The sequence below is a fragment of the Agelaius tricolor genome, unplaced genomic scaffold (assembly GCF_023055355.1).
Source record: "Agelaius tricolor isolate 1412-34295 unplaced genomic scaffold, bAgeTri1.0.p SCAF_23, whole genome shotgun sequence".
In the NCBI taxonomy this organism is placed as follows: domain Eukaryota; kingdom Metazoa; phylum Chordata; class Aves; order Passeriformes; family Icteridae; genus Agelaius; species Agelaius tricolor.
This window is the reverse complement of record NW_027269283.1, coordinates 4,955,564-4,980,714: the sequence shown is the minus strand read 5'-3', so window position 1 is coordinate 4,980,714 and position 25,151 is coordinate 4,955,564. Positions and strand designations below refer to the sequence as shown.

General features: G+C 50.5%; 1 protein-coding gene across 1 annotated transcript; it reads right to left on the bottom strand.

Annotated features, from left to right (window-relative positions):
* Positions 1-1,540: 1,540 nt before the first annotated feature.
* Positions 1,541-21,199, bottom strand: ADA (adenosine deaminase). Its single transcript, XM_071446820.1, has 11 exons — positions 21,100-21,199; positions 13,823-13,884; positions 10,553-10,675; positions 10,305-10,448; positions 9,404-9,519; positions 7,016-7,140; positions 5,367-5,438; positions 4,938-5,039; positions 4,184-4,251; positions 3,668-3,797; positions 1,541-3,273 (listed from the first exon to the last, which is right to left on the bottom strand). Exons 1-11 carry the CDS (start codon positions 21,133-21,135, stop codon positions 3,172-3,174), a joined length of 1,080 nt encoding a protein of 359 aa, XP_071302921.1. The 5' UTR covers positions 21,136-21,199; the 3' UTR covers positions 1,541-3,171.
* Between the last annotated feature and the right edge of the window lie 3,952 nt (positions 21,200-25,151).

Sequence of the window (25,151 nt, the reverse complement as noted above, 5' to 3'; positions counted from 1 at the left end):
CTGAAGGTGTTTTTTTCTGCCTGGATGTTTCTTCTTCCTTTGTTTTTCCTTCAGCTGTGAGGTGGTTTCATAGGGAGACACAGAGCTGTGCAAGAAGAATCCCATGGATTTGGGTCTGTGAAACCCCAGGGGGTTGCAGCACACAGTGTAGCTGGGCACAGATTATAAAAGTCTGCCCCCATTTCCCAGGTTGACTGCCCAGGAAGCAGCAGGATTGGTGCCAGTGGGAAGAGGTGTTTCCCTCTGCAGCACAGAACTACAGGAGCATTGCTGGTGTTTCACTGATCCCAGTGGAGCAGCCTGGGACTGGCCACCAGCACAGGGACAGGGCACAGCTGACCTGGGAAACTCCACTGGTGACAAATCATCTCCCTGCCAGCCTGCAGAAGAACTGAGTATTACGAGTCTGAGATTTATCAGCCTAAACAAGGCCATAAATCAGCAGAGAAGTGGCTGCCAGGCAGAGGGAGAATTGTCTGTGAGAAGTGATGGCCATGGGGGGAGCCCAGAGGGCCCCACAGCTCCAGCCCCCACAGGAAATGAGGATTTGGCAGCCAGGCAGGGGCCCTGGCTGCTGCTTTGGCAAAGGGCTCCTGGGCTGGCTGGGTGTCACTGCAGAGCCAGGGATGGTGGCCAAGAGCTGCTCCCACTTCCCCTGCCCAGGGGCAAACCAGCAGGGAGCTCCTGGCCCTGCTGCTTTAAGCCCCATTTCCAGCTCTCCTTACCACAGAACAGCAATTTTGGCTCATGCTGACACACACACAGAGCTGCAAGGCAGCGCAGAAGGACTGAGCACCACCCAGACCTCCAACAGTCAAATGTGGGCTAATCTTAGCTCTCCCTGGTCAGAAAATATCTGTTTCAGAATTATATTTAGGCAGAGGAGTAGGGAGCTGTTGGCCAGCTTCTCTCAGGGGCTGGGTGAGAGGCATCAGGTTCCCCCTGCAAGTGACAGCCAGCTCAGCCACTGTCACTGCCTGTGCTGGAACACCAAGGGCACTGCCTTAATCCAGCCACATCCTCATCTGCAAAGCTGCTGAGCACAGGGATGCTCCCAGCCCTTCTTTCCAGCTGAACACAGAGCTGTCAAAGCACTAAATAACCCAAAAACCTTGGGGCAAGCACTCCCCTGCCCACGCTGATGGTGAAGCCCAGCAGCCCAGACTGCCCCTCTTTGGCTCTGAGCATCAACCAACTGTGCAAAACCCAGGAAACAGGAAAAAAAAGTGACCACTTTTGATAAACACCTGGAAAGTGAGATGTGATGGCATTGCTGCTCCAGCAGTGGTGCACAGCCCTTGTGTTACTGAAGGGAAAAGGACAGGGAGGCTGGAACAGCCTGGAGCCACAAATCCAATGGGATGCTTGGCAAGGGAGAGGCTTCCCTCTGGCTTCCCTGCCAGCCTGGCAGCAGGCAAGGTACCAAAGCCCCCATCACACCTATCAATGAACCCCCAGCAGGGATTGGACACCACAGGCCACAGCTCCTAAGAGTCACCCTTGAACAGAAAGGTACAAGGATTTCTCTTTTAATATAAATTTGTTATTTTATTAAACAGGATTAACAATCAACTGTCCAGAATCCAAGCAAGCAACTCTTCTTCAGAAACAATTGTTGGAAAAAATGACCCAAAACCAGTTTCTTACCACAATCATGTCCTTAAAATTATACTTTATCTTTTGCATTATAAAAGTAAGAAAATCACTCTCTCATCTTCATTTATCTAGCTATGTGTATATATGCACCACGTACTTCAGAGATGAGTATTTTACTCTGAAGGCCAGTATGGAAGCCCAGAAAGAATGGAAATACTCCCAGCACACCACCAGTGCTGGCAGGGACTGGGCCAGTCCATGGTCTGTCCGTGGCAATGGTGACCATGGCCCCTTTTCAAAGGCAACTTTTTGGTACAGTATCTTTGGAGTGAGCATCTTGGCAGAGCCCTGGGATGCTAAAGCACACCACACACTCGGGTAAGAAAACAATGGTCTCTTCTCTGGATGCACAGCTCTATTGCTTATTGAGTAAAAACACTCTAATGCCATAAAATCACTAAGGAAATTTTGGTGAGTTTCTCTGTATAAATTCTACACCAAACTGAAGATCTGACTTCTAGCCAGTGTCATAATTGAGTGAGAGAAGCAATCACATGGGACCTGAGTCAATGTGTGACATTGGGTCCAGGTTAATTTACTTATTCAGCCTTAAGAGTGCCTAATGATTGAGTCAAATCAGAAAGAGGGCAGAATTGTTAAACCAGGCAATCAATCACGTTTTTTCCAAGTCCTAAACAAAGGTAAGAGGAAGATCAAACTGCAGTTCACAGGAGTTCTCCAGGATTAAAAAAGTGGGGAAAATCCCAGAAGGCAGATTTTGGCCTGAAGTGGTAAAATTATGTTCCAACTTCCTCTGCATGTGCAAGCATGGTCATGGCCAGCTGTGGGCACAGCTGGGGCCTGAGCCCAAGGTGTGCACTTCTGCAGCAGTGACAGTGGCAGGCCTGATACATGGGAGTTCCTCTGCAAGAAAGGATGCCAAAAAAATTGTATTTTGTTTGAAATGCCCTTCGCACCTGTGCACGGGCAGGGGCAGCAGCTTGCAGCTTGTTCTTGTTCCAGTCTTGTTAGTACAAGACTAACCCTGGGTAAATATAGCTGTGACCACCCACAGGGACAAGAATAAAGCCTCTGTGTCTGAAAGGGCTGCCAGCACTAGCACACCTCTGCCCTGGAAAGGTGAATTAACCCAGGCCACAGCAGAGCTGAAAGTGGATGTTTCAGCACTGAGGCAAGGGCCAGGCAGGTCAGTGGGACAGGACAGGTAAAACAGGGAAAGAGGAGGTGGGGGGACAAACCCATAAGGGAGGTTGTTCTGTTTGCATTTGCAGCACAGAAAGCCCAGCAGATGGAGAAGGGAGTCAGGCCAGCAGGCAGACCCAGTCTGCTTGCACAGCAGCAGGACAGGAAGCTGGAGATCCATTAGGAGAGACACTGGGGGCTACAGGTAGGTGTGTGTGATAGTCTGATTCTGATGAGCACTGTGAGGGTCAGCACAGGGCTGCCAGGAACAGGGGCTGGCTCTGGGCACCCCCTGCCAGTGCTCCACTGGCACAGAGGAGAGCCAGGCTCTTGTGAAGAGGGGCTCCCTCCAGGCTGGCTCCCAGGGACAGGTCAGGATGCATTGGGGACCATCCCATAGGCTTCATGCAGCTTGTTGAGCAGCTCCTGCTTTTCCTTCTCGGGTAAGAAGCTGGACTGGGCTGCATTGATGTTCTGAGGAGGCAGAGGAGGAACACAGGGACATTAGGACACATCAGACATGAACACACAGCTGTGCACATCCCAGCACCTGGCTCTGAGCAGCAACAGGCGAGGGGGAGTGTAAAGTTTCCACTCTCAGATTCATTTCCATGGCCTTATTTTATGCCAACTGCTCTGGCCTATCACTAGCAGCGGTCCCAGGAGAAATGAGACCAGCACAAAGCAAAGGTCTTTAAATACTCAGGAATTTTTGGGATATGTACTTTGAGCCTGGCCCTACTTTCCTGCTTACAAGGCCAGAGCAGAATTTTCTGCTTTCCATTAAAAACTCTTCAGCTTATAAAGAAAAACCAGCAGGTTATTCTGGGCTGCACTGAGACACCAGCAGAGCACCCAGCCAACTTACAACTCTCTTGAACTCCTCTTCAGTGAATCCCATGTGCTCCTTCACAATGCCATAGTCCTTGTCAATGGTGGAGTTGAAGATGAGGGGGTCATCTGTGTTTAGAGAATAGTTGGCACCATCCTTCTTAAACCTGCAAGGAAATCAGCTTGAACTGGTGGGCACAGCACTGGCTGTGATAGGGTGAAATGCAGCAATACCAAAGACTTTGGGACTGCTGGAGAAAAGCACAAGGCTCAGCTTGTCCCCTCATGGCTCTGCACTGACCTGCCAGGAGTGGCTGGGCTGTAGTTTCTCGTGCCCCATAGCTCAGAGCAGGGCAGGAGGGACAGGGCAGCCTCCCCAAGGGACCCCCACACCCCTCCAGCTGCACCAGGCTCTCCTGTGCCAAGGTACACGGATATGCCACAATGTCCTACATAATTAGGACATTGTGCCTTGGCTTTGTAAAGCAATAAAACAGCTGTAATCAACCCAAGTCCTGGTTATTTGAGATTTCACATAATTGAGAAGTCTTACTGTATTACAGGGTGTTTGGTGAAGTCCGGAGAACATGCTCCAGTGAGATAACTGGACCAAGGGCAGACCTGTTTGGGGGAGTTGAGCAGGAAAAGCAGAATCAACCACATGGATCTGAACCCCAGCTGTGGACACAGATAGCTCAGCACACTGGTAAAACCAGATTAGAGCTCTGTTCACAGCTGCCCCTCAGCACTACTCTGACAGACCCTTGTGTGTCCCAGGATAGGGATGCAAGGAGCCCACAGGACAGTGACAGGGGCTGTGGGATCTTCCCCATGGCCAGTCAGTCACCAGCCCTGTGCCAATCACAGCTACAAAACCACCTGCATGAAGTACATATTCCCTCTATTAGTGGATATCTCCATTCTGGGGAAAAGCAAAAGAAATCCTTACATGCACTGTAACTCCCAGGCATTCCTACCCTCTAAGCAGACTTGCTCTGTTACAGCAGCCTGATTTGTGTATAAATCAGTGAATAAGCCCTCCAGAATTTATCCATGGCCACACAAGGATCCATTCTCCCTGTCACATCCCTCCCACAAGCTGCTGTGCACACCAGTGCTCCCAGCAAACACACAGGTTTGTCCCCAACATTTTTCCTGTGGAGCTTTGGGCATAAACACAACATCACTGTACACATGGTCAGCACCTGGGTGTCAAGTCCTGTCCCTGGCTGTAGCACAGCCTGAGTGAGGGATTGTTTTCCACTCAGCACCATCCTGGCTGTCACAGCCCCATGGCACATCCTTACCTCAAAATGCATATTTTTTTTCAGCAGCTGCTTGTAGAGCTCAGGGTCCTCCACGACGTGGTATCCATGGCCAACACGCTCGGCCTTCAGGACATAAACTGCCTAGAGAGCACAGGAAAAGCACTCAGAGCCTCAGGCACAGCTCAGCCCTGCCTGCCCAGAGCCCCCACCCCACTGCAGGTACTGCCACGACCCCGAGCTGGCCCCTGGCACATCCCTTTCCAGCCCTAAGATCTGCGCCCATGTCCCCAGGGCTCACTCTGCTATGGATTTGGGGAGGACTTGGATGCCTCTGTGCCCTGGGCAGGGCACATCAGAGCCTGTCCCTCTGTGCCCTGGGCAGGGCACATCACAGCCTGTCCCTCTGTGCCCTGGGCAGGGCACATCACAGCCTGTCCCTCTGTGCCCTGAGGCAGGAGCTCCTCATACCTCCTCGACCATGGCAGCCGGGCCGGCCTCCCCAGCATGGACGGTGCGATGGATCCCACTCCTCTCAGCTTCCTGCAAAACAGGGCAGAACATCCTCCTGTGCCATCACCTGCAGCAAGGACAGCCAGCTCTGGGGCTGGCACTGCTCTCACAGCAAGGCTCCTGTGCCAAGAGCCCACAGATCACGAGCCTTGCACTCCAAGGGCTGCAAGAGCTCGGTAATGTCACATACAGAGACACTTAAAAATCCTGGTTATCTTCCACTGGAGCCCAGCCAGGCTCTTCACGGGCTTTTAACCCTGCCTGAGTTCACCACTGCCTCCTCTCCAGACAGCAGCAAGCTCTGAGCTCCCCTTCCTCCACCCTCTTGCCTTTCTGCATGAAACTTGCAGCAGTTCCATGCTATGGAACTTCTGCATTTTTGGCTAGCTGCAGCCACATGTGAGGGTGTAGAAGCAACCCAGGGCAGAGATGAAGAAATGCTGTGACACTGTGAGGGGCTGGGGGTGGAGCCCAGCCCTAGGGACCCTGTGAGTGCAGCTTTGGGTGCAGCTCCATGATCACCCTGAAAATTTCTTTGCCAGGGGGTCACAGGCCACCTGGGCTTTGGGAAGCCATGGAGCCTGGAGGGAAGCCTGGCTCCTGCTCTGCTGGAGAAGGGCCACCCAGCTGGCAGCAGCAGACAGGCTGCAAGCCCCATCTTGCAGCAGATGCTGTGCACAGACATTCCTTCAGGGCTTTGTACTCAGGAGTGTTTTTCAGTGTTTTTACTTAATACAGATGGGAGGGGGGGTTGCTTCAGCATCTCAGAGCCTGAGTGAGCCCCTGGCACAGAGACAAGATGCATCCTTTAGACAGAGGAGGCTGGACCTGGTACTGCTGGCCCACCAGGGCAGGATGAGGCTGCCTTCCCATCAGTTAATGAAGCCCTGTTCCCTTGTCATTGTCTATAATAACCCTGTTCACTCAGCACAGCAGGCCAGCCCTGTATCAGCTCCCACTGACGGGGTGAAGACCCCAAGGAAGCCCCAAGTCCTTTCAGACCTGAGCACTGCTTGCAAACCACCACCCTTTCTGTCAGTGATGGTGCACAACCTCCTCCCCACTGATGGTGGGGACTGACAGCCCCAAATTCCACCAGCAAAGAGCAGAGAGGCTTTTCCTTCCCTCGGAGCCACTGCAAAGGCTGAGGTTTGGGGAGAGCCTGGGATCAGGCTCCTGAAGCCATTCCAGTGTTTGCATTTGAGATGATCAGATAAAAGCCCTACAAATGTGTGGTTTCTGCTCTGCTCCTCAGTGATTTCTGCCAGACTGGAAAGGCCAGTCCCTTCCACCCTTGGCTGTGGTTTCACCAAGCCCCAGGAGCCAACAGCAGAGGAGTGGGAGTTGATTTGGGCTCCATGTACCTCATGTCACACTCACAGCATGCCAAGCCCCAGCTCTAAGACCATGCTTTAGCAATGATGCCTGCCATTAATCACTTAGGAAATATAAACAAATGCTTTTTCTATTTAACTGAATGTTTTTAATAGCTGCAACTAATTTTTAAGCTGTCCCAGCTGTTTGCAGTTTGAAAAGCATCCCTTCACACACATCCCCTCAATATATATTCTTCTTGTAATTTCTTTTTAAAAACTTATTCCACAAACCTCATAAGCCTTCTTATGCTCAGAATAATCCTCCACCTTCAGGGTCTCATCTCCAGCCAGGTCAACAGCCACCACAGAGTCATTCTGATACTTCTTGCAGAGCTCCACCACCTCTGGAGACCAGCCTGGGAGAGGCAGCACCAGCATTCAGGAGGAAGCATTCATAAGGGTCACACCTTCAGCATTTTTCTGAACAAATCCTGGTCCTATAACTAGAAGGCTAGAGCTATTTTCTTTAGTCTTTCCCAAAATTTGATGCTCAAAAAGAAAGCTAGCAAATTCCTAGAAAGGTCTGTCATCTCTGTGATCTTCAGGAATATAAAAGCTGTCAACTGATCAGTCTGTTGTCAGTGAAAGGGAAATTAAATGCATTCACCAGCTATAAAACTGCTCCAATCATGTTTTTCTGCTCACTTCAAGCAGGGGAAAAAATTAATTAAAAATCTTCCAAGCAGCAGTGACTGCTGCAGTAGCTCGAGGTAAGATGAACTGCACTGCCAGGGGCTGTAACGTGATGGGCTGGAGAAATCCCTCAACTCCTGAGCTATCATCCCTTCCCTGACTGGGCAAGGTAAGGGTAAAGGCAGGATCTGCCCCACCAGGTGAGCTGTGCCAGGGAGGAGATTGGGCTGGGAGGGGTCTCTGGGGGGCCCTGTGCTGAAGGCTGTTGTAGGGCATCCTTGACTCTCCCAAGGATTCTGCTCCCGATAGGAAGGAGCTGAAGTTTTATCTATTTGCCAGCAGGGAAAAAGAGACTAACAAGTGGCCAACAACTGCTTGAGAGCTCTCTGTGATCAGGATAGATAACCTCTGAGAGAGAAACTGCATCTACCAGCTCACATAGCACTTAACCTTAGCAGAAAGGCCAAGAAACAGAGATAAACAGTTGTGTTAATAATTAACAGGCACCTGCTGTGTACAGAAAATCCCCAAATCATTTGAACACACCAGGATGATGTGTGCAACTTCATCATCTATTTTTTTCCACCATTTTCCAACTTGCCGGGTTAGAGACATTATTTTATTAACAAGTTTAATATGAGTCAGTTCTGGCAGGTATCTCTGCCTTTCTCTCAACAGTTCATTAATTACAGGGTGGCTTCTCACTGTGCAGCACATCCTGAATGCACTGCTAAAGACTTTTTATCAAGCACATCATGGCTCTGGGTATCAGCTGGGACACAGGTATGAGGATGTCACCTCTGCTGGTTGCAGCAGCAATCCCTCCTGCAGGGCAGTGCAGGCTGCACAAAACCTTGGGTGCTCCTGCCACCTCCTGCCTTTACCACTTGTGCACTGGCAGGGACTGTAACTGCAGATCACCGTGCCAGTGCCTGACAGCTCTCCAGTTTCTACAAAGAAAAACATTTTTTTTCCCCCCTACAAACCAGAAATATAAGGATCAAGTCTTCAAAGTATTGTTTGGTGTTGACTGTGCAAGTAAGAAAAAAAAAAAAAAAAAAAAAGAAAACCCCACTTTCAAATCTACCAAGGTTCTACCAGCTTCCAAGAATATAATTTATGACATTTCTAGACACAAATTAATCATGTACTCACTAGGAAAAATCTTTCCACCATCTACCCTACTAAGCCCACATAAAACTGGTGTGAGATATGAAGATACTCAGAATAAAACCTGCACATAAAATAGCTGCTGTCACACAGGCTCTCTCTGGCTGCATCCTTCCCTAGAGGAAGATGCTTGTGAAACTCAGCAGCCCATTGAAATGCTGGTAATTGGGTTTTCTTACTATTCTGGGTCACAGCACCTATTACCAACGTAAGTTTTTGTCAGAGCTGCTAATTTTATAAAAAACATTTTATATATGTGCCTTAAGTATATCTGACTTGTGTTTTCAGCTTTAGCCAGCAGAGACTGGCTGCTGCCAGTGGATTCTCTGGCTGCCCCATGACCCAGGCTAAGGAAGGAGCATCCTGCTGTAGGATAATGAGCAGGGAATGTGAGATGTGATGCCTGCTCCTCCTCCCATGACCATTTGCTCTCAGACCTCCAGCCACTCATGGCAGATGCAAGTGCTCACTGTGCCAATGGCTTTTACTGGCCCAAGGTGAGCTCTGGCCTTTGGGCAGGGAGCAGAGAGCACAGCTCCTCCAGGAGAGCACAGAAATGCCCCTTTTGTCCCTCTAGCAAGGCACAACCAGTTCAGATACTGGTTGTACCCAGAGACCCCCATTCCTGCATCCAGCAGAGCTTTGCCCTACAGTGAAAGGAGCAGAGACCCCCAGAGACCCCCAGCACTGTCTGGTGCTGCACCAGCCCCACAGACTGGGGCTGTCCCCATGTCCTGCAGGGTCCCAGCCCCAGGGACATCCCCCCCAACCCCTCAGGGAAGGGAGCAGAGCAGCAGGGCAGCTGCAATACATTACTTGGCATATGGCGCATGCAGCATAGAATAGACCTGGCTTTGATGTGGAAATCCCTCTCTCCATCCTTCAGTCCCTGATTTACGAGCTGAACCACTTCATCTGGAGTGAGGTCACCCCTGCAGGGAAGAAAAGCCATCAGCAAGAGGCCAGACACTTGCCAGGGAGGCAGGCAGGTCCAGCCCAGCAGCCCCTCATGAGGACAGGCTGCCCCAGGTTCCACTTGCCCAGTGAGACCACCCAGAGCCCTTTTACACCCCTGCCACAGCCACATTCACCTGGTACAGGTGTAACTCCTGTACCACTGCAGCAGGCACAGATGACACTAAGATGTAGAAAAGCCTTAGGGAACTGACTGCCCATCCTGCCTGAGCAGAGGAATCCCCTCTTTGCCAGAGCACCTCATTGGGGCACACAATGCTCTGCAAGCCCAGGGCTCTGCACCCACCACAGCACACTCTGGAGGGGCCTCAGAGCCCAGCACTGATTTAATGAGAGGCACATTTCACACAGGGGATGACATGAAAGGAAGGGATCAGAGCAGCAGCCCCCTCCAACACCAGCCACCACCTCTGCCAGCTCAAACTCCCATTCTGTGGTCAGGCTGTCCATATGGGGACATTCCTTTCCCTCTCACAGGGAAGGGCTTCAGCCAGATGGTTGAGCACAGAACTCAGTGCCCAGAGCAAGGGACATTAAAACACTGCAGCACACAGAGGCGTTTAAGGTGAAAAACCCCATTGGTGGGAGACAGAGGTGGAAGCATGCTGGCTCTCACTGCATGGGAGGAGGAAGGAGGTTTGTTACAGCAGCCTTTGAAGGCACAGTGGCTGACTGGCATGGGGATGCCTTCTCCATGCCCACCCAGCCACCCAGCAGCTCCCAGCACAGCAAGATCACTCACTCAGCTTGTCCCCAGGGGATGGGAACCACACCAGAGTTGGCCAGGAGGTGAGGGCTGTACCGGACCTCCACGTAGGCGACTCCTTCCTTGGCTTTTGTCTCCACAAACTCGTAGGCAATTCTCCTCACTGCCTCACGGTCACCTCTGCAGGGATGGCAGTGGCACTGTCACCCTCAGGGCCCACAGGGGACCTCCGAGGCTGATCCTGCCAAGGGTGAGGGGGAAAAAGCAAAAAGCAGGGTACTTACGCAATGGCAGGCATGTAGTAATTAAATTTCTCTAGAAACTGGGGGAGTGTCAGTGGTGTGTCATAGCTGACATACTTCAGGAGCTCCTCAACAGTGTTCCCAGGGAGGGGGATGCCTCTTTTCCTGGAAATAAAGTCACATGTTACTGAGAGGGAAGGTTATCACATTTTTAATCAGCCTGTTTTATACACCAAGTGTATCCAAAGCTGGCAGCATCAACCATCATTTCCTCACAGGAAAGATACAGCACACCCTGTCCTTCCAAAAGCTCCTCACGGATGGAGCCCTGAACCTCAGCAGAGAGGAAGGCAATCCAAAACACAGGCAAAGCACAAACAAACCCAAATACAAGCCCAGGCTGACCCGGCAGGAACACAGCCAGGGCACATTTTAAGCTTAAGAAGGAGTTCATCTAAAGGGGCTCTGGATTATTTCTTGGCACCTCATAGACCTAGCAGCAGAATTTCCAAAATTCTTCAGAAGAGTTAATTTCCACTTATGCAGGCTCAAAGGATTAAGAAATCAAGGAGATGCTCCAGGGCCTGGGATCACACAGGCAGAAGTGTTGTGGCTCATGGGTTTAGTGCCAGCAGCTCCTGAGAGCGAGCTGCTTTCTGAGCCCAGCATCCTGGTGGCATCTCCTGTGACAGGAACAGCTCCCACACAGGAACAAAGGGCAACAACTGCTCTCACTGCAGGGACACACATGCTGATGCCCACATAAATGCCTCCAAGAGGGAAGAGCCATCTTTCCCAGGAGCAGCTGGAATTCTGAGTGGGTGAAGGTGTTCCTGGTGTGGGGACAGCTGAGATCCAGGGGGCTGCCAGCCAAGGGTGCTGCAGCTCTCTGGGCAAGCTTTGCCATCCCCCGCCCTCTGGTACCCTGCACAAGCCAAAACAAATTTGGAATAATAACCAGACATTTGTTTTTAATCCTCTTTCCTGCCACAATGAATTACAGCTGATTGATGGAAGAACTCTGCTAATAGAGACAAAACACCAGAGCCAGCTGTAGTGCTGCCCTGCCAGCAGCCATCCCAATGAGCCATGCAGGGACACAGTCCAAAGGACCCTGCTCCTGGCCTTGGTAAACATTGCTCCTTCCCCACTCAGCCAGCAAGGAGAGCAGCCCCATGCTCAGCCCTCACATGCAATCTGCACAGATTAAGTTGCTGGCACTCAGCAAGGAACACTCACTGCTGCCAAGGCATCGGTTTTCCCCCCTGCCTTGCCCTTTCCATGGCACTGACACCTCAGTCTCTGCTCCAGGAACTGACCTGCACCTTCCTCCACCTGCCACAGCAAAGTTTCCTAAAGCAAAGCCACGTCCCTGACCTGCTCCATGTGCTTGCTGAGGCAGTGCCTTCCTGCAGGCATCAGTGGCAGTGCTTTGGGATGACCCACACTGGAACCATGCCTCTGGATGCCAAGATCTGGTGCATCATGCCAGTGTGGCTTTTGGGGCTGCTGCTGCCCCATCCAACCCTCCTTGCAGGTGGGATTCTTCTCGCAGCAAAGTGGCCAGAGGGGAACATGTTTGTCCTCACTGCCACCTCGGTGTCCTGCCCAGAGCTCCCTCCAGCCACGGGCAGCACCATGCACACCATCCCATCACAGAAAGGGCACCTCTCCTGGGGACACCCAGTCCCCACGAGGGGTCTGCCACACCTCTGAGCCCTTTGGCTGAGCAGGAATGATGCAAAGACTGACCCAGAGCTGACAGAATTGGAGACAAGGTTTCTAAAAACAGCTGAGTTCAGCAGTGCACTGCCCACGGGGGCCTGTGCATCCCAGCAGCTTGGGGTTCTGTCTACATGGTCAAACACCACCTAGCAAAATTATTTCCAGCTCTTTACTTTTAAAAATAGGCCACAAGCAGCATTCTGTGCCCAGGGTGAAGTTATTAAGGCAGTCAGTCCCCTACAGCCCTCTGCACTGTCCCAGTGGTTTGTGTGTGAGTGCAGGTTTTAGAGCCCATGAATAGCACAGCCTTGCTCCACTCAAGGGCTGGCAGCTCAGGGGGGTGCCAGGGCTGTTTAAAAATAAGAGGGAACTCAGCAGATGCTCAGGCAATGAAGGTTTCTGCCCTAAGAAAGGATCCTGGCACAGGATCCCCAGACAGCCAGTGCCTCCTGGGTTTCAGGGCTCCTACAACTCTCCTAGGGGACTACACTGGCATTTTCTGTTTGCAGGCAGAGGGACCCAGCAGAGCCCCAGGGAGTCAGCACCAGCTCTTCTGTTCACTTGGAGCTGTATTCCAGCCCTGCAGCCCACCAGCAGGAACCCTGAGTTCACCATGCCAGCATCCAGCAGGAAAATGGGAAGGACAGCCCTGACCCACCCTCCTTTCTCTGACTACACAGCAAAAAGTATGGCCAGGCCCTGCAGAAAAAGCTACTCCAGAAAGAATATTTCTCCCCAGGACTGCACTGCCTTGGAATCTGCTGGGCTCACAGGATGCTAGAACCCCTCCCCATCCTCCTCCCCAAAATACCAGAACTGACTGCCTCCCCAAAATACCAGAGCTGTGCCTAAGAGCCATTTACTGAAATCCTTACCCTTGCCACCTTCTTGGTCTGAGGGTATCAGTGACAGCTGGAAGAAATCTTGTTTGTTTTGCTTACAAATGCGGAGCCAGGCCCTGGCACAGGTTAATCATTCACCCCGTGCTTCCCACACAATCCCCACTGAAGGAAGATGCACGTGGGCTCTGTCACAGCCTCTCTCTGAGCCACTGCCAGGTGCTTCCCTGGGCCAGCCCCACACCAGGGAGGCTCCTTGCCTGCTGACACCAGGCAGACAGCCTGGGATTCAAATGCACATGGCAGCAGGACAGGCAAGGCACCCAAGCTGGCTTGTCCTCCCAAACCATGTAGCAGCAGCACCACCACCAAGACAAGACTCCCAGCCTGCTGCCATTCCACTTGGTTTTGTGATGAGGAATGTGGAAAAAGAAATGAGAATACAGCTGTGTCCTGGATACACTTCAAAGGTAGGCAGCTCTTTAGGAGACATCTTCTGGACTTTTCTCATGGTGGCTCCTCTGAGCTTGCCCAGCTCCCAAACCCACCTCAGTCACATTCCTGCTACCCCTGTCTTTTGGAGTGTGCTCAGTGTCCTCACACTGTGCAGCCAGGTCTGAGCAGAGACAGAACCAGCACCAGCCAGGTTTGCTGCCTGCAGGAGCTCCTGTGTCACAGATCTGGAGAAGCAGAAGGGAAGATGCCTTTGCACTGCAGCTCCCTGAGCTTACTTCCCCCCACAACTCACTTGCCAAAGTACAAGATGGTCTCTGGTCTGATGGCTCCATCCAGGTGGACGTGAAGCTCTACCTGCAATGAGAGAAATGGGTCAGGCACTCTTGAGCTGCAACAATAATTCAGAGAGAAGTAACTGGTGCTGACATGGGTATAAATGTAGCCAATACAGGGACAAAGTCATGACACATAAACGTTTTTTAAATATAATCATTATGAAGTTTATTTTTCAGTATCTATGTATAGTCTAAGTATTTTGCTGCAGCTCACACATTTAATGAAACTTTAGAAATTTATCCTGTTTCCAGTAATTTTGAGGTACTGCCCTATCCTTATTTAGAGTTCAGGAGGAGTGAAAAAAGCAAACTCCAGACACCTTGACTTTCCATCTCGCTTCCTCCTTGAAATCACAGGAAGCCAAACCCTAATTAATTTGCTAAGAGTCATTCATTACATGAAAACTTTGACTTCACTTCCAAGAATCAGCTCCTGCTGGGTTGTTAGTTACATGGTATTATCAGGGCTTACAGGCTCTCTAATCCTACACAAGGGGTCAGTCCCATGGCACAAAGGTGCTGTAAAATAATAATAATAACAACAATAACAATAATAATAATAATAACAAGAAGAAGAAGTTGCCCCATAGAGCTAACAAGGTTTCAAAATAAAACACTTAAATTTTTACCCATTAAAAATAGGACAGTAACTCAAGTCTTTTCACTCTGAAGCCCTATTTCCCCATTATTGCTGAAACATTGAATTTTGGAGAAAGAGAGCCAGAAAAGCAAAAGCAAGCTTTTTCCATTAGCCAGCTGGGGCTTTCGGAGGAACATGACAAATGTGATTTGGAAGTCGAACTGGGAAGGAAAATATTAGCTGTAAAATGTCTCAGCTAGATATCCATCTTTCCAGAACTGTTTTCTTTTAGGTAACAGAATAGCCTACAAAATACACATTAGATTGTACTGTATTTTTAAATGAAACTTTAGATTAGAAACTTAATACACAAGGTTCTTTTAAGTTATAACATCATGGACATTTAGTTATAACATCTATGCATTTTCCTGCATAGATGACAGCTGCAGGGTGCCAAGGGTAAGAAAGGAGTAGGATTCAGAAGAGGACTGGATATTTGCATGGATAACTAAACTAGCCAGGGTTACTAATTAAAACAACCTCTCTGGCATCAGGGTATGCATCAAACAATAACTACCAGGAGCTGGGAGAAAACTGAGTAAGCAGTGCCTGCAAGTGCCCAAGAGCAGGCGAGGTGAGCTCGTGGCCCAGGGCTGGCAGTGCCCAGGAGCTGATGCCCAGGAGCTCGCTCCATGCCCACACACACCCTGCACACCTGCCCTGCAGGCAGAGCACCTGCCTCACTGCCAGGGAGAGCACCTGCCTCACCAGCCACTCCTGCTGCAAAAGGCAGGGCAGGGACAGTGCTGGGGCTCAGGCCATCTCCCATGATGGCCACCAAGCTGCCTCTGAAACACTGGTGGGATGCAAAATGCAGGTGGGGCAGGCTGAGGATGGATCAAGCTGCTGGTGGCAATCAGCTGGTCATGGATACACCCACAGCCACGCTGACAGCAGATTGTAAAAACACATGCCTGCCACTGCTCCTACCCTTAAGATACCATCTCAATCTACCGAGAGGAAGATTTATGAAGGGCAAAAACTGATCTTTCCCCTCTCCTTGAGTTATGCAATCCTGCTTATGAGGACTAAATGTCCTGCAAAGCAGCAAATAAAATAACAGGATACAAACATGGTCTGCATTGCCAGATGTAGATGCCTGGCATGTTTTCCACTCTTGAGCTCCAGTTCTTATTTCAAAACCATGCAAGATCCACTCCTTGAGATATTCAACAGACCTCATGTCTTTCTGATGGAGTTACAGGCTTGAAATTTGCTCACATTGGGTTTAAAAACAAAGCAACCTGAACCTGTTGAGGTCTTCTCCCTCAAACACTTTTCAAGTGTTTCCTGCAAGAACATCCCAACATGACATTTCCATCAGTGAGAAAGCAGATTCCACGGCATCCTTCACCTTCATCTAAGTCACCTCCTCCTGCCTCTTCTGCAGGCAAGATGCTTGTAAAGCAGCAAGTGCCTCTCCAATACCAGCAACAGGCTCTTTGTCCCCTGCCAGCCTTTTTTTTGGGTCTGTGTCCTAAGAAACCCTTGTTCAATGCTGTTTAACCCAAAAAGTTTTGGCTTTCCTCCAGACCAGTGCTTGAGAGCAGAGTTTGAACTATTCTATGCTGTTTAGATGGCCAAAGGACATCCAAGACAAGATGGAAGTGTGCCTACAGGCCTCCAGATAAGGATGCAATCAGCAGAGGCACAGCCCAGCAGCTCATCTGCCCTGGGCACCTTGCTCACAAACCCTGAGGCTTTCCAGGTCCGTGGGAGGCTGCTCACTGCAGATTACATTTCAGCTCTCTTCCTGCCGTGTTTGTTTCGGGTAAACAAAGCACAAGTCTTTTCCACATACAAATGGGTGACATGACCTTGCCTTAAGCCAAGGAAAGTACCCAGATAAGGATGAAAGAGTTTTCTTTGAACTGTGACTCCAGGAGACGGCAGAAATTAGGTGAATGCAGGAGCCCAGTGCTCCTTCCAGAGCTCTCTGCTCCTCAGAACACAGCTCCATGGGCATGTGCTCTCTCACCCCAAACCTTCTGATTTATTTGTAGAGAAAGCACGAGCACACACGTGATATTGGGATCTCAACACCTGGTGAAGGATCTGAACAGCACCACAGGCTGCACCAGCACTGGACAGGATCAGTCCCAGGACCACTGATCATAGAATCACAGAAAGGTTTGGGTTGGAATGGAACTTAAAGGTCATTGAGCCCCAGCCCCCCCTTACCGTGGGCAGGGATGCCACCCACCAGACCAGACTGATCACTTCCTTCTGACAGCCCAGCTGGATGTGGGAGCACCTGCTCTGATGGAGAACAAGAGAGCAGCAGAACTCTCCAGTGCTTTCCCGAGGAAGGAGCTCTGTTCTTCTCCCAGGTACAGGGGGGAGCCTCAGGACCAGCTCTGTGCAGGAACCCTTCAGTCCCTCCTGCACCTCCCCTGACCTCCCAGCAGCACATCAAAAACCCAGAGTGTAATGCAATAAAGCTTTAAGTTTGGACTTGTTGGAAGCCAGAGGGATGGGTTCAAAGAACGTTCAAAAGGCTGTAAATTGTGTGTTCCTCAGCACAGACAGTCCCCAGCAAGGCCATCAGAGCAAACCCAGCCATTTCCACTTCTATGCAAAAAAAAGTTTTAGCTCAACCATGGCACATGACTCATTAGTGCAGATATCAGCAAGTTGGTTTGGATTTTCAAAAAGGAGAAGTTTTAAGGGCTCTGGCTTGACTTCTCTGAAAATATTGTAATGTTTTCTTTGAGATGAAATAAGCTTCAAAAATAAATTCAAACACAAAATGAAGGTACTCAAACAAGTATGTTCCATTCCAAGATCAAGTCTGATTATTTTCATTTTAGTGAAATTAAGGGGGAAAAGTTAACCAAACATTCAAAGAATTTTCATCCACAGCCGACCCAACACAATTTCTCTATTATGGTTTGATCAGTGGACCATGGCAGAGCAGTTACCTGCTCAGCTTGCCCATTATATGGCATAAAAAAGCCATTCAAGCTAAGGCACTTGAAGGATTTTCTGTATTAGGGGGTTGTTAGGGTCTTTTTAAAAATATATACAATGACCAAAGTCAGTCCTCTCCTTTTATTGTGAGGTTTCCAGCAGACGTTAACAGATAATCAGGCAGCTGATAAAGTTGCATCATTTTAAAACCCTTAACAGTGACTTTGCCCAGGATTATTTATCAGCCTCTTGAAAGATGATGACTTAGTCTCATTCTATTAACCTCAATGGCTGAAAACCAGGCTAATTACAGCTGTAATTTGTCAATTGTTTGATAAGCATGGCAAATCACTGGGAAAAAAAAACAATTAACTATGTTCCCCTAAGTCTGGTTTTAAGGAAATGTGCTGTTAGGAAAAAAGAGTTCCTCATCCTAAGTTCATCTCAAACTCTCATTTAGAAGCAAGAGGTGAGAGTGGCTCAAGAGAGTTGTGAAGTGGAAGTAGCACAGCATTATCCTCAAACCTGAGGACACCACAAATGCACCTGTCACCTGCTGCAAGGGGTGAGCCTTTAAAAGAGGAACATGGGAGACTACAAGCCCCACAGAGCTCCACTGCAGGAAATATCTGTGTTTTCTATGCATCTGGACAATGATTCATGGGTTTGGTGGCTGAGGAAGAGGAGGATGCTTCTGTGCTGAGCAGCCTGGCACCAACTACATCACTGACCTCAGTGTGAGACTGCTGGTGACATTAATAGGTGATGGTGGTTGTGTGTCATCACAGGTGCCCACCAACCCACCACAGAGCTCACACCCACCCCTGGCTGGAGCACAGCACCCCTTCAGAGCAGTGAACAGAGTCCTGGCACTTTGTGTGGCACCAAGACAAACTCCAAATGCCACCTGGATCTGGGAAGGTTATCTGAGAGCATCCCTGTACCACACTGTAAAAGAATTGAGCACACAAGGTAGCACTGTGTAAGGCATGGCTCAGGGCAGAGCTCAGGGCAGTCTCAGCAGCACCAGGCTCTGACCATGCCAAGTCGGGGGCCAGGATGGGCACTAGAGGTGGACAAGCCAAATCCAACATCATCCTCCACACACCATCGTGCTCCTGCAGTCCCCTGATGGGCAGGGGGAGTCTGCAGGGCTACAGGGCAGGACATCCACTCAAACCCCCTGGGTACAGCCAGCACAGGCTCTTTGGTACCACCCAGGCTGGGCCAGCAGCCACTCTTCTCTGACACACACCATGTGCCTCACAGAAGAGCTCCCCCATGTCACCTGATGATTATTTTATAAATGAGCTACACCAGTCCCTGAAGAGAGTGGGCTTGACCCCAGAAACCCCTGTTCCCATCCTGCAGGAGAAGACAGCCACATGTCCTGAAGCCCTCAAGCGGGGGCTGGCCTACAGGAAGAGGGCAGCGAGCAAGGACACGGTCTCTGCTCTGGCTGTGGGACAGAAAGGGTGATGGTTGACATCAAAGGAACATCAAACTTCTCTGTTCTTTTATGGCCTGAGATAAGCAGGGTTCAAAGTTGTCCTGCCACAGCTCCCTGTTCATCACTGCAGTCACTGGGAGTCAGCGAGTTTCTGAAAAACAGAGGCAGCCCCAGCCCCACATTCAGCTGGGGCAGAAGCTGCTCCAGTTGCCAGAAACATCTCTAAAACACAAAACTGATCATTCCCAATGGCAGAGGATCCAGAGGAATGAATAGGGCTCAATAACTGACTTCAGGCCCATTTTTTCCCCCCAAGCCTGACTTAGCAGGTTCACAGGACTGAAAGGGACTGCCTGAGTCAGGAAAACCAATCCCATAATTACCCAATTAACCAATCCCCAATAGCCAGACAACAGAAGCCTGATCTTAGCAGTCAAACCCTGCAGTTTTCCCTAGGTCTTTCTCTTTGGTATCCCAGTCTCCCATTCACTGGGAAAGTGGAAGCACAAATGAAAGAAGAACTTAAGTTGCTTCTCTCGACCAAAAGTTTAAAATCACCAGGGTGAATCAACAGCCTTTTTTCTTAGTGGAGCTGATGAAGCACCACCATCTCCCAAAACTGAAGTGCACTTAAAAAGGCTTTAACCATTAGCAGCTGCCAATGCTCCCTGGATTTTGGTATCAAGGTTTGCCTGCTATTGCATGGATCAGCTTCCTAGAAAGGGAACCATAGTGATGGAATGAAACATGAATCAGACCTGTGCACACTGCTCTTTCCAAGTATGTGAGACTTTCCTGGTGCAAACTCAGCTGAGAGTGAGTGGGAGAGGATGCAAACAGCAGCAAAGCCCCCCAATCCCTTTGTGGTTTTGGATACAGTCTTCTTCTCTGGAAAAGCCACAAGCAGTTGCCACCACTCACATTCTCCCAGAGCAGCACCACAACTCCCACATCACTTTCCTTGGTCTCCTCTGCCTTGACTCCTACTTTCCCACAAGAGCCCAACCTGGCACATCCTGTACAGCATCTTACCCAGACCACAGCATGATAGCTGAGCCATTCTGCAGCACAGGCAGTGTTCTTCCATCAGATACAGGACTATTGCTAACCACAGCTGTTTCATCTTCTTCCTCCTCTAGTCCTCTACGTTACAGTCTGGATAATAAAAACATTACCATATGATCCTACTAGAGATGTAGTATACAGGGCATGGAGACAGTGAAAGACTGGTGCCTGCTGTCAGAGAGTGCTCCAAAGTGGTGTCATGGGTATCTGAGGAACAACTGAACTAAACGTGTAAGAAAAAAAAAAACAGAAAACCAAACAACGAAACCGCAAAAAAAAAAAAAAAAAAAAAAAGTGCACCCAAATCAACAAAACAAAAGACACAAGAGAAAACATCTGTTTTAGCAGACTACGATAGCGGTTGGGACGCAGGGCCCCTCAGAGCCTCCCCTTCCCCAGCCAGGCCACCTGTGCATCCCCAGCCCGGCGGAGCTGCGTTCCCGGCCGGGCGCTGGGATGCGCCTGACCCGCATCGCCCCGGCGGCGGGATGAGCGGGACACCGGGCCGGGCCGTGCCCGTTCCTGCGGGGAGCACCGGGCCGGGCCGTGCCCGTTCCTGCGGGGAGCACCAGGACGGGCCGTGCCCGTTCCTGCGGAGAGCACCGGGCCGGGCCAGCGCAGCGGGCTGGCACCGCGGGGTGACAGCGGGGGCACCGAGCGCTGTCCCGGAGCACGTCCCCAGCGAGGGCTCGGCCGTGCCGCAGCTCCGGCCGGGACAGCCCCGGGCTGCGGAGAGCAGGAGCGGCCGCCCGGCTCCGGGGCACGGCCAGAGCGCGGCACCTCCGCACCGGGAACGGCACCTCCGAACCGGGAACCTCAGCCCCGGACACAGCATTTCAGCCCCGAGCACGGCACCTCCGGACCGGGCACGGCACCACCGGGCACGGCACCTCCGGACCGGGCACGGAACTTCCGAACCGGGCACGGCACCTCCGAACCGGGCACGGCACCCCCAGGCACGGCACCTCCGGACCGGGCACGGCACCTCCGCCCCGGGCACGGTACCCCTGGGAACACCTCAGCCCCCAGCACGGCTCCTCAGCCCCCAGCACGGCTCCTCAGTCCCGTGCACGGCACCTCCGCACCGCCGCTCCCGTTCGCAGCACCTCGGTGCCGGTTTTGCACGCCCCGTTCCCGGCCCTGCGCCTCCGGCAGCGCCGCCAGCCCACCTTGGGTCCCCCGAAGATTCTCCGTGCCCGCTCCATGCTGCCGCTGCCGCTGTCGCCGCCGTTGCCGCCGCTCTGCCGCCGCCGCTCCGCGCCCGCCCCGCTGGCCCAGCCCCGCCGCCCCGCCCCGGCCCGCCCCGCGCACGCCGGGCCCGGGGCCGGCACCCGGCGACAGAGCGCTGGGGCTGAGGGGACACGCTGGGTGCATCCCCCTCCTGCCCCCTGCCCTGGCAGGAACGCCTGCCGCTATTCCAGGCTGCTCCGAGTCCCGTCCAGCCCGGCCTTGGACACTGCCGGGGCAGGCACAGCTTCCCTGGGCAAGCTGTGCCACCCTCACCGTTCTCACAGGGAGGAATTTCTCCCTCACATTTAATCTAAACCCACCCTTCCTGCAATCCCACTTTGGTTTCCTTCAGGAGCTGAGGGCCCGTGTGGACCTGCTGCTCCAACGATAACACTGGCAGAAAATGGAACTGGAAAAAAAGGATAGCTCGGCCTGAAGAACAGGAAAGCAATCTCCAGCTTTGATTTCAGTCTTAAGCCAATTCAATAATGTTTGTTTTAACCTTTCCTGCTCTCAAACCCGCTGCTTAGTGACTCACTTTATTTTGGTCCACCACATCTACTTGCAGCTCCTGCAAACTCACACTTGGCTTTCCATTTCTTATTTTCAGTGGCCTGGCCATGTTTTGTGCTGCTCCTCTGCCTCCTGCTTTCCTCTCCTGTGGGTGATGCACATGGCAGCCCAGATCTTTGGAGAGAGTGAGGCAGAAAGCCACAGAATCACAGAATGGTTGGGAACTGCGGAGATCATTTAGTCCAGCCCCCCTGCTAATACAGTTTCACCTAGAGTAGGTTGCACAGGGCTGTGTCCAGGTTGTTTTTGAGTATCTCCAGAAAAAGAGGCTGTCAGAGTAGCTCTGCCGGCTCCTCTCTGCATGGATTCTCTGATTCTGGGAAGAGCAGAGTTTCAGTCACTCCAGACCTAGCATCCCATCTAGCTAAAGGCAAATTTGCCAAATGGAACCTTCCCTAGACTGAGCCTTGGGGAACACCCTGAGGCCCATGTGCAGCCCTGGGTGAGATGAGATCTAAGATTCCCAGAAGGCACTGAGCAGGTGGCTGGTATTTCCAAAATCACTGCAGAGACAAGCACCACAGTTCAGTTCTTCATGACAGGAGTTCACCTGCCCAGGTGAGGCCATCCCCAGACCACAGGCCGGGTCTGCAGGGAGCCTTGCAGACAAAAATCACTATATCAATGAAAAATAGTATTGTTATTTGCTCTGGTGCGTAAGCAGAGAAAGCACTCGGGGCCGTGGTTGCGAACACTACCACAAATGGTTGCAAAATAAAGTTTCCTCATCTCCCTCCCCAGCTGTTTTTCCTCCAGATGGACACTGTTTGTGGAAGCTGGCAGCAGGGGATTAGCTGCACAGAGCTCTGCTTGTGGGGACGGGCAAGGCTGGGTGCTCCTCCAGCCCTGGGCTGTCACAGGGGGCTGCAGGCTGCTGCTGGCACTGCTCAGGGAGTGCAGGACATGCCACAAGCTCACTGCTCCACAGGGAAATGTCACCAGCCTCCCTTGTCACTCCTCCCCAGCTTTGCCATGAGAGCAGTGATGGAATTTCTGCCCCAAAGCCAAGTAGGCATTGAGAAAACAGTGGTTTTTCAGCTCAAACCCCAAGGTTATTTGAGTATGTGCACCGCAGTGGAGCCTGTGGGAATAGCCCAGGGCTTGGCTGATGTGGAAGGTTCATCACCATGTTCTCTTTTATTAAATACAACCTTTCAGGGATGCCCTGACTGCATCCATGCTGCACAGACAAAGCACATTAGTCACAGCTAACAGGCAAAAATATTCTTTACAAAATAGTGACTGGCAGGGGAAAGTAATCATTGGCTGCTGCCAAGTGTGGGGCCAGCAGCACTCAGGCTTCCAGGAGGCTGTGGGATGGAGCAGCACTGACCAGGCTTATGGAAAATGAGCAGGAATAAACAGCATATATATATTAAATGTTTTAAATATTAATCTATTTAATAATATACATTCAATATATATAATACATATATAAAATAGATACAATATATTAAATATTTAAAATATTTTATTAATATTATAGTAAATATTTTTAAATCATTTCAAGTTCCCAAAGCTTTTAAAGTGCTGAATTTGGAAAACACACCCCTCCCCTCTCTGGATGTATGGGGCACAAACAAAATGGTCCAGGCAGGGTACAAATCAGCCACTGGGTGTGAAACTGCATCTAGGCAAGGAGCTCTGGTTCACATGGACCATTTCACCTGCATATCATGAGCTTTTTTTATCAGCCACCTGAAAAACATCTATTTTGCCTAGATAATGACTCACAGCATATTTGACGTCTGACTTCTGGTTCAAAGCAATTACAACAATAAATAAATACAATAAATGGCAATTTATTGTATTTAATGACAACAATAAATAAACAATGGTGGAAATAGACAGTGCTTTACAAGGATCTTTTGTGGGCACAGCCCTGTTCAGTGTGCCATGTACACTGGGAGGACAGAGGTCAATTAGGGCATTTATTTGAGATTAGAGGAAATTACAAGGTAAAAAAAAATAGCCCGTGGGTAATTTTCTGTTGCGAGGAGAGTTGATAGCAAAGGTCAGAAAGAGGCAAATGGAGCTGAACTGACCCCATGGACTGGGAATGGTGCAGTAAGGGGTTTTTGATGGGTTTTTTTCCTGCTTAGCAAATACACGTGTGCTGCAGACTCAGCTCTTTGCAGGAGTGTCAGCACAGTGCATTCATTGGACACAAGTGTGCTGCAGAGCCTTAGAAACACGGCTTGGGCTGATTTTAATTGACCTGACCCTGATCCACTTTATCCATCTTTACCTCTGGCTTAATCAGGTGGCTGCAATAGCTGCTGGGCTGTTGGCATTAAATCTGTGTTTCCCTAGGAGAGCACCACATCTCTCTGCAGCCAGAAGGCTCAAATCTGTCTTTTAAGGGTGAATTCCCACTTTGAAAACCAGAGAGGCACAAGGTTTGTCTGGACAAGCACAAGGATGCTCTGGGGCCATCCTGGAGGAAAGCAACTGCTCCTCTGCGTATGTGTCTGGTCCCTGAGGTTAGCTGTTTATCTTTTGTATTTTTAGGGAAAATTCCAGGCAGCAAAGTAGGGGTAAAACTGATCTTGGAAGTTATTCCAATGCTTATTTCCCAGGAGCTATATTTAAACCTGTTCCCTTTCTCTTGCCCCCAGAAGTTAATACCAGCTGTGTGTCAGGGCTGCTGACACCTGCAAACAGCTTTCCAAAAATAATAAGAAGTATGTTTATGCTGGGCTTAGATCTTAAAAAAGGCACTTTTCTATTTTGGTTTGGGGATTTTTGTTGGTTTGTTGGGTTGTTTTTTGTTTTAGCTTTGTTTTCTTTTTCTTTTTTTTTACCAGATAACAGTATCTCACTACAGCCTATTCTAAGGGGCTAATGGAAGAAAATGTGGTTAGATTCTTTAATTCTATCAGTGTAAATGCCACTGTCATGTATAAATATGACATAATGCTGTATTAGTCAACTTTGCCAGATAAGACATTCTCAGCCCAAACATCCATGGCTTCTGCAAAAGTTTTGTTTTTGAAACAAAGCCTTAACTTATCTCAGCAATTCCCATTTCATTTCTGCAGCTTCCTTGCAGGGCAGGGAGAAGCTCTGCCCCAGGGTGAGCCATCACTGGGGTCACTGGTGGGAACTCAGCTGTGTCCCATTCGGCTCCTGCTGGGGATCATGGGCTCTGCTCAATGGGAAGGGCACAAACCCCGCTGGGGACCCACCCTGCTCCCCAAAGGGACTTCATTTCCCCTCTGCTCTCAAAGGAGCTGGAAGCAGACACAGCACTGGCCTCCAAAAGCAGAAGCAGATCCTGAACTGCCCCCTGGTTTCAAGCAGATTTTCTCCCATCAGCAGTGAGTGGGTGCTGGGCTTTTCCCAAGGGAATTGCAACTGCGGGGCCAAGAGTGTCAGAGAAAACAGAGAGGGCCACCAAGCAGCTCCTCAGAGGGCT

Excerpts from the sequence above, each read along its gene's own strand:
- ADA (XM_071446820.1), bottom strand. The coding sequence starts at position 21,135 with ATGGAGCGGGCACGGAGAATCTTCGGGGGACCCAAG. Across the intron at positions 9,520-10,304 it reads ATCCCCTGGGGACAAGCTGA|GGGTGACCTCACTCCAGATG; the intron begins GTGAGTGATCTT and ends TCTTCCCTGCAG. Across the intron at positions 7,141-9,403 it reads CTGCATGCGCCATATGCCAA|GCTGGTCTCCAGAGGTGGTG; the intron begins GTAATGTATTGC and ends TGCCTCTCCCAG.